General features: G+C 38.4%; 2 protein-coding genes and 1 long non-coding RNA gene across 5 annotated transcripts in view; 2 read left to right on the top strand and 1 right to left on the bottom strand.

The window, feature by feature from the left end:
* Positions 1-4,779, top strand: part of LOC124629563 — a 61,883-nt gene extending 57,104 nt beyond the window's left edge. For all 3 annotated transcript variants that reach the window (XM_047163007.1, XM_047163006.1, XM_047163008.1), the window contains exons 4-5: positions 438-536; positions 1,286-4,779. In XM_047163007.1, coding sequence (XP_047018963.1) covers positions 438-536; positions 1,286-1,702 — 516 coding nt within the window. In that variant the 3' untranslated portion in view covers positions 1,703-4,779. The remainder of the gene's footprint in view (positions 1-437; positions 537-1,285) is intronic.
* Positions 4,776-12,276, bottom strand: LOC124629650. Its single transcript, XM_047163151.1, has 16 exons — positions 11,915-12,276; positions 11,699-11,826; positions 11,560-11,608; positions 10,949-11,069; positions 10,681-10,761; positions 8,276-8,495; positions 8,067-8,102; positions 7,652-7,773; positions 7,069-7,245; positions 6,690-6,824; positions 6,374-6,544; positions 6,007-6,291; positions 5,861-5,924; positions 5,458-5,740; positions 5,176-5,330; positions 4,776-5,004 (listed from the first exon to the last, which is right to left on the bottom strand). The coding sequence occupies exons 1-16, from the start codon at positions 12,043-12,045 to the stop codon at positions 4,913-4,915; spliced, it is 2,250 nt and encodes a 749-aa protein (XP_047019107.1). The 5' UTR covers positions 12,046-12,276; the 3' UTR covers positions 4,776-4,912.
* On the top strand, positions 9,094-10,051 carry LOC124629564. The gene is made up of 2 exons (XR_006984310.1): positions 9,094-9,190; positions 9,529-10,051. It is a non-coding gene; the product is annotated as an uncharacterized LOC124629564 (long non-coding RNA).
* Positions 12,277-12,612: the final 336 nt, after the last annotated feature.

Genomic DNA, 12,612 nt, shown 5'->3' with positions numbered 1-12,612 from the left:
AAGATTTATTTAATGTAAACATATCGATTGATACGTATGTAACTAATTTCGTACATAATGTATTTTATAGGCAATCATTGCATTTATGATATCGTTAGCACTGCAAAGATTTTTGCGGGCAAAATATTGATTGCTTTAGAGCCTTTTCATAAAGTTCCATTATGAAGTCAAATTGCGATATAAATATTTGTCTATCGTTAATCGCGATTAAGAAATTCATCATGAATATTGATTTTTCATATGAAAGTGTATAATCAAACGCTAATGGATAAATTGCCTTTGATATCGATCGATGCACCAATAATGATAACAATGCTAAGCTTTGTTCGATGACTTGACACTATTTCATTGTTTTGGGGAATGAACTCAAGGTTTTCCATTGTTTCGGCGAATTATTTATTGTATTGGTACTTATTGGTGTATAATATGCATTCCAGGTATTGAGCGAACGCCTGAGACGCGCGGCCGCGCAGCGCTCACTGTTGTTGGAAAGATTGGAGCGTGCGCAAGATTTCAACGAAGACCTCAAATTCAGAGTGAGTACCCGGTTGTTCATACAATTTTAAGCGATCACGAATTGTGCTACAGTTGTTGTTATATTTTGCTCTTTTTATTTGCGAATACATATATATAATCTGTTATTCGGTGAGAACGCAGTGGCACGAATAGGGATCGTAAACTTTTATGCTTGAAAATAAGTAGGTAATACAGAAGTTGGTACCTAAAGGTGCAGCTAAGCATGAATGCATGTTGTGTATGAATAGAAAATATGCAAATAACATTGTCTATTCACGTAGGTAGTTCTACGTAATACAACATTAAGCAATGTTTCCTTATCGTTAATTTCATGGCAAACGGAATCTTCAAGTTTATCATGTTCTGATTCTGTTGTCTATTCAGAAACGAGTCTCGTGATTACGAATTACCTAGTTGTTTTCCTTAAATGTTAAACGAATTTTGCACAATCATGGCAAAATCGTCGGGTTTACCCGACTTTTTTCATGGTTTACTGACCGCCCAGACGCACAAAGCAAATGACGTAAGGCAAAAATCGTAACTTTATTATTTCTACTGTTGGTTATCAATGCTGTTCGTCCTGAATAGTTAGTGCTACGGTTCCTTCGATGTCGGTGGTTTGGGTAACATTTTTGCTGTTGCATATTAATGATTTGCTTTCAGATAGATTCTACACCTCCAGTATACAGAGTGATACATATTCTTCTGATTCCGGCGACCTAAATCCAATTCACTGACTTTGCTAATTTATGATGTACTTTGTTCACAGTTGGAGGAAAAGAGTATCGAGCTAGAGGGAGCGCGCGCCCGCGTGCGGCAGCTGGAGCGCGCGCACAGCCCGCGTGAGGCGGACACACGTGAGGCCGACACACGCTCCGCCGGCACGCGCTCTGCCTCGCCCGCGCACGCGCACTCCAGCATGCGCGACATGGAGCCGCTGTGCATGCCGGACGACGACTCGCGCCTGGCCGACACGCCGCGGCGCCGGCCGAGCCGCATCCCGCTGCACACGCGCGGGCCGGCGCGGCCGCCGTCGGCGCACTCGGTGCGGTCGGGCCGCTCGGCGGCGTCGGGCCGCTCGGGGCCGCGGGCGGCGCCGCGACGCTCGCCGGCCGCGCCGGACCCGAAGGTGCGAGCTCGCTCGTTCTGGAACGTGGCGTGGTTCTTTAAAGATTCCGGCTCGTAACGTGAGTGCCCGCGCTCGGCGGACTGACGGCTCGTGTTGCCGCGTCTCGCATGCCATTATGTCGATCGTAAGTTTTGTTTCCCCGCGGTTTCGTTTCGCTTCGGTTACTTTCTAGTTTTGATTTAGTTTTACGTAGAGCGAGTCGGTCCGTAGTGTAGGCGAGCATGTGCTAACGATTGTGTGTCCTCGTCACTAACTACGACGGTTCGGGTGGCGTCAACATCTCTTCTGCAGTACTGAAATTGATGTTTTCTTATTGCTTCAAATTTTAATTAGCTCTGTGACTGTTTTTATTTTATAAATTATCATGGATCAGTATTTGAATGGATTTTCATGTCACCAGCTCACATTATTGTTATAATATATGAATTGACACATTTTGTTTGTAAAAGATGTCGTACTCAGAGTTCAGTGAGTATTTATTATTTACATCGTAATTTTAAGCATTAACTCACCATTCCTTCGTGCGACACCTTTCAATGGCGTGGGATTTTACATACCAACAATATCAAACTATAAACCTTAACTTATATAAAAACCATTATTAAACATACATTTTCGAGTGTTATTTATTCAGTGCACATTTTAACTTTTTTGTGATATCTTCTGGACTCTGAAGACTGGTATGGTAAGTGCAAGATAAATACATTTTTATAAATTGTATCATTATTTTAGCCACTACTCACTGTACGACACATTATATGTTAGTTTTGTGTATTAATTTTGTTATTTATGATTTTGTATTTTTTATTTATATGTTTGTATTGACATAGTGGCATAATGGCACAAACAATTGGCTAATCACAAGGCAAATACCGAAAGCTCTCACAAAGCCTTTATAACTCTTGGTAATTGGTTTGGTAACTAATAGAATAATAAGTTATGCACAGATAAACTCATACAATAATATCCGGTAGTTCATGTTTAATTGACACGGTGGAGTCGTAGCAATAGATCACAAACTGCTAAACGTTTGTACTTGAATTCGTTTCACAAAGTTGCCACTAGCCATCCTTACGAGCCGTTTTTCATTTTCAAATCCAACAATGATAAAATATGAAATAGAAACAAAAAATGAATTAGTTTGTCGTTTTCGCTGAGGGGATGGCTAGTGATGGGTCGCGGGCACTTCGCGGATGCGGTCACTCGTAGCGGTCGCGGTACACCTCACGGTGTACGTAACAAGGGTTGGGCATGTCGACAGAGAGACGACGAGCCCGAGTGGCGCTCGGCCGCGCTGGCGGCGGAGTACGTCGCGCGGACCGACCGCCTCGCGCCGCTGTTCCCGCGCGCGCGCCCGCTGCCGGCGCACCTGCCCGCCTACCCGCCGCACCTGCCCGCCTACCCGCCGCACCTGCCCGCCTACCCGCCGCACGTGCCCGACTACCCGCCGCGCCTGCCCGACTACCCGCCGCCCGCCGCCCCGCACCCGCCGCACCCCGACCTCGCCTCCGAGCTGCAGCGCTCGCTGCTCTACGCGCCGCAGGACCACCACCTCTGGAACGGTAAGCCGCAGCAGTACTTCGAAAGCATGCACTACGGCGAGCGCCCGCCCCACGACGCAGACTACGACAGCGACTCGCTGCAGCCCTGAGCCACCTCAGAGGGCGTAGTGCTACTCCACAAGTTCAACGTTCCCGATACGCATCGTCACGCCAATTAATCATGTAGCATTTAATTTTGAAAACGTTTGTTTCATTCGAGCTGTCATTAGCTTAGTCGTTTTATAAACGCAGTCACTCACGAGATAGTCAACGTTATAATCCGACAAAATGGAATCACATGATGTACATACAAATCTATTTAACTGAGTGATGACAGCGTATCGATAACGTTAACTAGTGAAACTCACACTGAGCCCTCTGCTCTGCTTGCACTCTCATGTGCGGTCGCAATCATTCCATTCTTAAAGAGTGGTCATGTCTCGAGTGATCTGTGATAAATATGTCACCGTTTTGAATGTTAACTTTTTGGAATCATCTGTTCGTATTACACGACCCCTCGATGGGGCATTGAGTTTATTTATTTTCTTCATTTTATAAAAACCCGTTTTAAATCTTATATGTAAGTGTTATACCTACATCATTAAAATTTGAATAAATTTTCCATTCTATTAATACTTATATAATTTTATTCACGGCTTCCGTCTTTACTGTTACTGAGCCGAATAGACAATGTTTTGATTCATGAAATGATAAATATAAATATGTACTCACTAGAAATCTTAAATGGGTTGATTTTATAAGAATTTATTATAATTTGTTCCATTTGTCTTGAAAGTATTACATGAATTGATGAAATCTACAAATAATGGTAGCTACTTTAACATAAGTATTTTCATTCCTAAACCTGTAAGGACAGACTGTAATTATTTAATGTAAATTGAGTGAGAGCTTGGAACGACTGTTAGTAAGGCTGTGAAACACTGAAGTGTGCTTGAACTTGTTTCTGATGTAATCGATGAAATCAGAAGTAATAAAATATAGTGCTTAGTTAACGTGTGTTGCGGTTCTAGACATACTATTGTTGTTAAAACTATTCCAATCGTCCAGTGGTGTACGTCCTATGAGACAACGCGTGACTGCCTTTGAGTTATAAGATTACGATGTTAATTCCTTTTACTAGTGTACATTTCATAACGGCGGACTTAACAAATAGTAGGAGACTGATTTTGTATAAATAACAAATTAGAAATGCTTTACCAATGTAGGAAATCTCCATTCAAATGACCGTTATTTGGTAATTCCTTCTCTGTTTTAAGAATAATGTATAATAATGTACTACCAATTAAGCTCTTAAAGATTTAAACTTATAATAATATACCAATTCTATAATGTAAATGGCTGTATTTTATGTAATTAAGAATAAATGTCTAGATTAGTTATTATGTCGACTGTTAATTGTACAGCATTCGATTATACTATTAGAATTTGTAAATTATTAAGCCATTACCTACCTATTATTAAGATACTCATAAATCTATCTAGTTAGCTTGAATCTAGTTGATGACTTATTATGTAAAGTGTACAGAAATCATATCATTATATACAGATCGTAAATAAAATTGTTCATATCAATGCATTCTTTTATTTAAAGAACCTACGAAATTATCAAATCAGTAAACTTAACGAAACATCAACTACAAAAAGTAATATAATAATATTAATCAACAAAACATCAATAACTACAACTTAAAGTTATAAGAACTAGTTATTCAGTTATCTTTGGTCCTGGAGTAATGTCTATTATTTCCAGTGAATCAGGATTTTTCTTCACATTGATAAAGCCATGCTGCTTCAATTCTGAAAAAATATGAATAACTTAAAACTACGTGCAGCATGTATCGTTTAGCAATGTATTAAGTTATACAGTTACACATTATAATGAATCAATAATGTTGCTGAAAAGGGCCTTGGAAACAATTCCAAATTAAGAAGTTTTAAAACTTAAAAATGCAGTACAAAAAATCTTACTAAGTAGAGACGTGAAGCACCGAGCGGCTATTACGCCTTTGTACCCAGAAATGACTGGTCCTTTAGCAAGAAGACTTGCCACAGTCACTGGCTGCAGGCCGATTTGTATGTGTTTCATGACTTTCAGCATAGTCCCTTCGGTGCCCCACTGATCCCTGTAACAAAAATACATATGATTAAGATGCTAAATTATAATTTTTTACGAAATATCAATGCATAATTTTCTAAGTAACATCAGTGTCATGTGAAAGCGTATTATGATGCACCACAGCAACACCATACCTTATAAATCTCCTAGAATCAGTGGTATGTTCAGAATCTCCAAGGGAAACTTTCGTTCTATCCAGACTGCCTAATGGAGTTTCAGAACTTTCGCTCCCAGTTCGCCTGCCGCGAGACGTGGTGGCGGGTCGTTGAGTTTGTGAGTGGACTTCCACCTCGGCAACTGAAGGCTGTTGTATATCGGCTAAACCAGCTTGGTGTAACTTAGCAGAAAGTATCAACTCTTCGTCTTGCGGCGGCAGTTGTATGTTTGCTGGTATATTTTCCTTATCGGCATCTTTATCTGTAAGAAAGGTTTGTAACTGGTAATGATTTGAAAGCGTAAAAAAGATGATTCTTTAGGTAAACTACTTAATTTAATTAAAATGGCACATATGATTCGAAATAATAAAGGAATATTTACCTGTTTGTGCAATCTCTGTTGCCTGCTGACTTGAGCGATAACCCACTGAACGCAGTCTTTTCGGCTGAAAAGTTTGGCGTTATAACGTTTAAAAAATGAAAAAAAAAAAAAATCTACGTAAAAACAAATATGCAGGTATCACTTACCGTTTCAGTAATTATTTGTTCTGCTGTCCGCTTGCGTGCTTGCGACAAAGTCATTATTTTCTGAGTGGGAATATCTTCAATATCCAGCTCTACGAGTGCACTGACGCGGGGCTGTTCGGACACGTTTAACATTTCATTCGTTACATTCACGTCTGGTACTGGTACTTCCAGTTGCATCTCTGGCCTGTCTTGCACAATAGGCACTTCTGGCACTTCATCAATTCTCTCAAGCATAGATCTTTGGAAAGTACGATGGGACTGACGCCTGATAGCCTCTGTAGATTGCTAGCGAAATAGTTTTGTGTGATTAGAATAAATGGAAATATATGGAGAATTTATTTATTTGAACAGTAAACTATTTACTTACCTCCATTTCTCTATCCTCTAAGGGTGGTGCAGAAATAACGCCAAGATTCCTCGAAAACAGTCGTGATATAGTAAATCCCAAGTTATTGTGAATCCTTTCACCGCCGTGACACGGACGCCGAAAATACGTCTCTGGAGAAACTCGTATGAAAATGATGTCGTCTGAGCTATCCTAATGAATGAAATGCGGGTACATTAACAATGAACTTCTACAAAGCAATATTTGAAAAAAGAAAATCATTCATTCTAATTCTGTCATAGGTAGGTACTTCGAATAGTTCTTTTTTCAAACTGATTACCTACTACTGGTCACATACCTCGCAACGTAATTCTACGAACTGATTTTCAATCCTAGCGCGAAATTGATTCGTGCTGATCTTGATCGTTTTATCGATGATGAGTCTATTTCTGAGCCTACGCCTTTTTGGTTGTGGCTCAAGTTCTTCCAGTTCCTGTACCAAACGAGTTAACTTTTAGGAAAGATGAAATAAGAAAACGGGAGCGAATTAATCGAAATCTACAATTTTAAAACAAGCCAGAAAAAAGCTATAGAATATTTTGTATTACTACTTTTTGGCGGTGTAAATTGAGCGTTAAAGCGTCAAATTATCAGTTACGCTTGTAAGATGTTTAGTAGGAGTCATTTAAGACTCAAATCATATATGTTTACATTAAAGTTCTAAAGTAGAACTTTACCTCCAATTCAATTTCCGCAGGCGGTTGCCTCACTGGCACTCGCTGTTCAACTTCTGTAGGACTGGGTACCTCGGGCGCAACAGACTTATCCGGATGCCTAGATAATAATATAGGGAACATGAATACATCATCATCCTCGGAGCCTTTTTCCCAACTATGTTGGGTTCGGCTTCCAGTCTAACCGGATGTAGTTATCTGACCCTTTGTTAGACTGGTGTCAGACTTACTACCCGTAACGACCGCCAAGGGTGTTCAATGACAACCGGGACCTTCAGTTTAACGTGCCATCCGAAACACAGTCATTAGTGTCTAAGATAAACATGAATACGGCAGGTAGTATAAAAATTTCATGTATGAAGAAAATTCTCTGATAGGAGGGTAGGATTTAGTGTGGAATTTGAAATAAGGAACGCGATAGTGTTGCAATCTTCAATGAATTCCTGTCTATCTGCGGTTTACAATAACTGAAGAAATAATTAATATGAAGCAAAACTCAAAAAATCTCCAATCGCAAAATAACAGATGGATCGATTAATGTAATCCGCAGTATATCGATATTATAATTATTACCCTATGTTGTTACATCAAGACTATTGGTTATGTACATTGAATTAGGGGGAAACCTGATATCATGGAAAAACACTAACTTCTCTTGTTCAGGAACAGGCAGTTCGGGAGGCGGGATTTCGGGTATTTCAGGAATGTCTGCAGGAATACCAAGGGTGTAGTATCAAGGAAAATAAAATGGAAGATGATTGGTGGAATAAACAAAAGGATAATGATTAGATAGGATAATTTTTATGAAAGAATGGAGCCGTGGGTAGTGATAAGAGATTCCTATGTGAGATGAGATACACAGGACAAGTAAATAGTCTCTTTAACACACTGTATATAGGTAAATATAGATGTACTGTATACAGGTATATGTATATGGGTATATATGATAGATATACCCACACTTTAATTGATACTTAGGTACATACAATCTTATACAGTACCTTTTTCAAACTCAGGCATTAATTCCATTCCAGTGGCTGAAACAAAGAGGTTTTAGAATAAACATGGCTGTTTACGATTATTCATTATCTGTCTAGCCTTTTCCCAACTACGTCGGCGTCGGCTTCCAGTAATCGTATGCAGTTGAGTACCAAAGTTTTACATGGAGCGTAAATTTTTCGTTTACTACAACAATAAAAAATAAAATTACATTTTCTGAACAATGTAAGGTCATGTTCTGAAATCCTCTCCATTTGTGCCGGCTCGTGGACCATGAGACGGGATTTGTCGTGAGACTTGTCCGTGATATCGAGTGCGACGTCCAACCCGCTGTGTGCAGTGGACACGTCTGGTTGGACCAACATCATCTCTATAGTGCGGTCCTGAAGCATTTGTAGCGCTAGGTCCGGATGCTCTTCGCCGAATCCGTCCTACATTATAAACGCGTAAGTTATTATAGGTATAAAAAACTGAATTTTGATAAAACTTTACAGTAGGTACATGTAGGTCACTATTATTGTGATGCGGGAGGTAGATCGCCTGGTAGGTACACATAATCCTTTTGAGTAAGCACTTATCGAAAGATAAACAATCTCTTTGTTTATTAAAACTCTTGAACCAACTTTTTTGGAAAAGTAAAATGCTTGTTAACTTACTTTATTAAGCTGGGTACTCACTTACCAGTGTAGCACGTATCAGAGACAGATACGGTATCAAGTGAGTAGGTACGTAGGCACGAGCCCGCTGCGAGCCGCTCGCGCGTGGAGCGCTGTAAGCTCGCAGTGACCCGCCGAGTGGCGGTTTCACTGGGAATACAAAGGCGGCTCGCAGTGTGCTCGCGAGGACCGTGGACGAGCTGTACCCACTTGCAGGTTGATACCGTATCTGATACGTTACGTGCTACACTTCTAAGTGAGTAGGGTAGGGTGGTAGCCAATGAACCGCGTGTACAGTATGAACCATAGTACCTACCGGCCATACCTAACGTTGCTAGCTCGCGCAAAAATTATGTCGAGACTCCCTTGCCACGTCATAAAGTTTGGTCTATTCGCCGTGGGTCTGTCGCGATATACTCACCCGTGAGCCGCGTCTTAGTCTTCTACTCAAGCAAAAACGACAAAAAAAGGTGAGTTTCTTTTTGTTGTTACTTTAATAATCTAACTCTTACTTAAATATGTGTGAATGTATGTGTAATGTAGATCATTAGGCTTGTCTGAGACTATTTTTTGGAATTAATTCTCAACGGTTTTTGTATAAAACATGACCTAACATTTCCTAAGAGGGGGTGGGTACGCTGTGAGCCATTTATCCTGGGTAAGCAATGAACCACGGTTCATTGTGTATGTGTACCACATTTTAGTGCTTTGTATGATATATGAACAGGTGGGAAGTATTATTAGACAGTTAACCTCTAAGTGTTAATGTGAGTACCTATCATTAATTACCATTATTCGTCTATTTCAGCATGGAGGAAAGCACGTAAAAAGGGTATCACACCGCGGAAGCTACACAAAGAGGTATAGAAAAAACACTTGTCAGGATTAAGCATTCGAAAAGCAGCAAAAACTGCAACCTTCTCTATCCAATATTGCGACAGACGAAGTGCTTGTGCGAAGATATGTCACAAACAAAGTACAGGAACAATCCGTCTTGTACAAAAGAGCCCCATTATGATGCAAGTAAATTTTTTACTGCCCAACATGAAGACAGCATAAAGAAATGTTGATTGTTACAATTTGTTATTTGGACAATAAAAATACATAAGTCTGAATGTGATAAAAACACGTCGACTTTATAATGCTAAGAGCATTTTAATTCATATAAATATACAAGTACAAAATGTTTTTTCTTTTTTCCCGGAAAGAGTTTGTGCGTAACTTTTAAGATGTTCATAATTATTGTTAAAAATTAAGTTTTAAGGCTGATTTGTTGGTTCTTATATGTATGTATAACCCGAAACTTAATAATTATAAAAAGTTATAAATAGTGTATTTATTTTTCTTTAAAACAAATGATAATGTTTTTTTTATATCACCGTGATTCATTGTGTACCACATGGTTCATTTAATACCACCCCCCCGGTTCTTTGTGTACCCCTAGGAGTACGCTATGAACCATTTCTCATGTTTTAAAAAAACATGTATAAATCAGGCAACAGCAAATGTTTTCCACTTATTTCAACACAATTTGGCAGCTTATTAAATAACCTATCATTTGAGACAAAAATATTTTCTTAGACTGTAAAAACGAGCGCGCTAGAGATCTCCAAACTTTTGGTGGTTCAATGGCTGCCACCCTACCCTACCCAGCTTTACATAATCAATTGATCCAGTTTATTTCTTTAATATCTATTTTAGTAAAAATTCCTATCAATATTGTTTACCTTTAGCTAAATGCTGACTCAAGTGAAATATAGTTATGATTTAGGTTCAAAACAATGTAAAAAAAATAATATTTTAAGCAGGTAGGTACATCATACTCTCATTATACTCAACAAGTAAAAATAAAGGTACTTACAAAAGTTGATGTCATATAGTAACTCTATATGAAATTAAGCTTGTAATAAATATTAGAAAAACATTGAATATATTTAAAAAAATGTTATAGGTAACTTACATTTGGTGGCATTATCATTTCAGGAATGGTTGACTCTTTCAGAGTTATTTCATCAATATGTGACACTACATTGCCACTTGTCTGAAAATGAACCAAAACTTCAGTTTGTAGAGTGATCTAACTACAAAAGGTACCTACTTATTGGGCAAACAATGCAGAATTATAAAAAGGGAATTTTATTAATTTTTAAACTTAAAAAAAACTGTGCTTCCTGATATAGCAAATAACAATTAATAAACGATACAAATAAGTAATAAATTGAAAAAACCTGTATCATTTCCTCAATCGTCTGTTCATTTTCAGGTTGTTCTTGAATAATCTCTTGTATGTCAAGCTGCTGAAGTGGACGCCTCACTTGTTCTACTATCTCTACCTCCTGGATATTCCATCTAAGAAATCCAAACTAATATTATAAATGCGAAAGTAACTCTGTCTGTCTGTCTGTCTTTTCTTCACGCCTAAACTACTGAACCGATTTGTGTGAAATTTGGTACAGACATAGTTTGAAACTTGAGAAAGGACATAGGATAGTTTTTATTACAAAAAAAAATAAAAATAAAATTATCCCGGACATATAGCGCCATCTATTGGTCAAATCAAAAATCTGCTGGTAGTCACTATTCCACGCAAACAAAGTTGCGGGCAAAGGCTAGTCATTTTATATATTGCTAATATTATGTACCTATCCTTCATTTTAGGTTTTGTGAAGCAAGTCGCTTATCAGAATCTAATAAGAAATCCAGTCTGCCCTGCCTGCTGCCTGAGAACCATTCTACCATTATTATCTTACTTACAGTTTTCCACATTTTCATGATTTTATCCAAAAAAGAATCTACATAGGTACCTACCAATATGATTATGAACGTTTGATCTACTTACCTTTTGTTCGTCTGCTTTATTACATTGGCGTTGATCATACATATTTCACCTAAAACAGAACATCAATTCATTTAACACTTCGTGATATTGAAATAATTCTTTAAACGGTTCTTAATAATGTAGCTCAAAAGTAACTTACCTAGCAAAACTGTAACTTTTCTTTGATAAAGTCTGACTAAACCACGAAGAAGTTGTGAACTCAGGCGAAGGGAGAATCTTTTGGCGGGTCGACCCGACTCGTTCGTGATAACTTCTAGTAAATCGTCACTTGATGGGAAAAGGAAAAATAACATCTTGTTATGGCAAAAAAGAACTCGAATATTATAAATACATTCATTTTTTGCATGCACCTTACCATATTTTTCGAATATCCTGAGACCAAAGTTGCCGGTGAGTAATAGTTGCAAATCGCAATGGCCATGAATCTGCGACCCAGCACAAATAAAATCGGCCTCCTCGTTTCAAAGAATCTACAGGGTAAAACATTTTGTTCAAGAAATAGCACTTATTGAGCAAAATAAATGCAGGGCATGTAAAAACGACACGACGCGCACAAAAGAGAGACGCTAAATTTCCCGCCACTTTACTTTGTTTTTTTTTTTTGCGTAACTTTCAAAAATGTTTTTGTTGCGTTCAGATTTAACAAATTCAATTGAAATTTAACGAAACATCAAAACATTTATTAAATTCATTATGATTGTAAACTCTGGATATTAATCTCGTTAGTCAAAGGTTGTAAATAATTGTTTATAATATGTAGTACTTTATTTTCAGTAAAGTAGTTTATTATCCTTCTCCGTGTGAGAGGAGGCCTGTGGGAATGGGAATATTTAAATAAATATAACCTATAAAATTAGTTGTCTAGACAAAGCAAATGTTGTGCCATATTTTGTATATGTTCTTTCTTCGGTTGCGAAGTTATTCGAGATTTTGCCGGGGTAACGTTTTTGGTTTTGCTAGATCTTTGAAATGGTTAAGCGGGTTCTTATCATTTCAAAAGATAAATATATGTTCTGCGTTTTCGCTTTTTCGTAACCACCTAAACTTGGTCGG

Source organism: Helicoverpa zea, chromosome 4 (genome assembly GCF_022581195.2).
Source record: "Helicoverpa zea isolate HzStark_Cry1AcR chromosome 4, ilHelZeax1.1, whole genome shotgun sequence".
NCBI lineage: Eukaryota > Metazoa > Arthropoda > Insecta > Lepidoptera > Noctuidae > Helicoverpa > Helicoverpa zea.
This window is presented reverse-complemented; position numbering and strand designations above follow the sequence as displayed.

Bases quoted from the DNA above. Each gene is read 5' to 3' on its own strand.
- LOC124629650 (XM_047163151.1), bottom strand. From the start codon at position 12,045: ATGTTTTACCCTGTAGATTCTTTGAAACGAGGAGGCCGATTTTATTTG. The intron at 11,070-11,559 runs GTAAGTAGATCA...TGGATTTCTTAG, and splicing joins ATAAAGCAGACGAACAAAAG to ATGGAATATCCAGGAGGTAG. The intron at 5,005-5,175 runs GTAAGATTTTTT...ATATTTTTTCAG, and splicing joins GTGCTTCACGTCTCTACTTA to AATTGAAGCAGCATGGCTTT.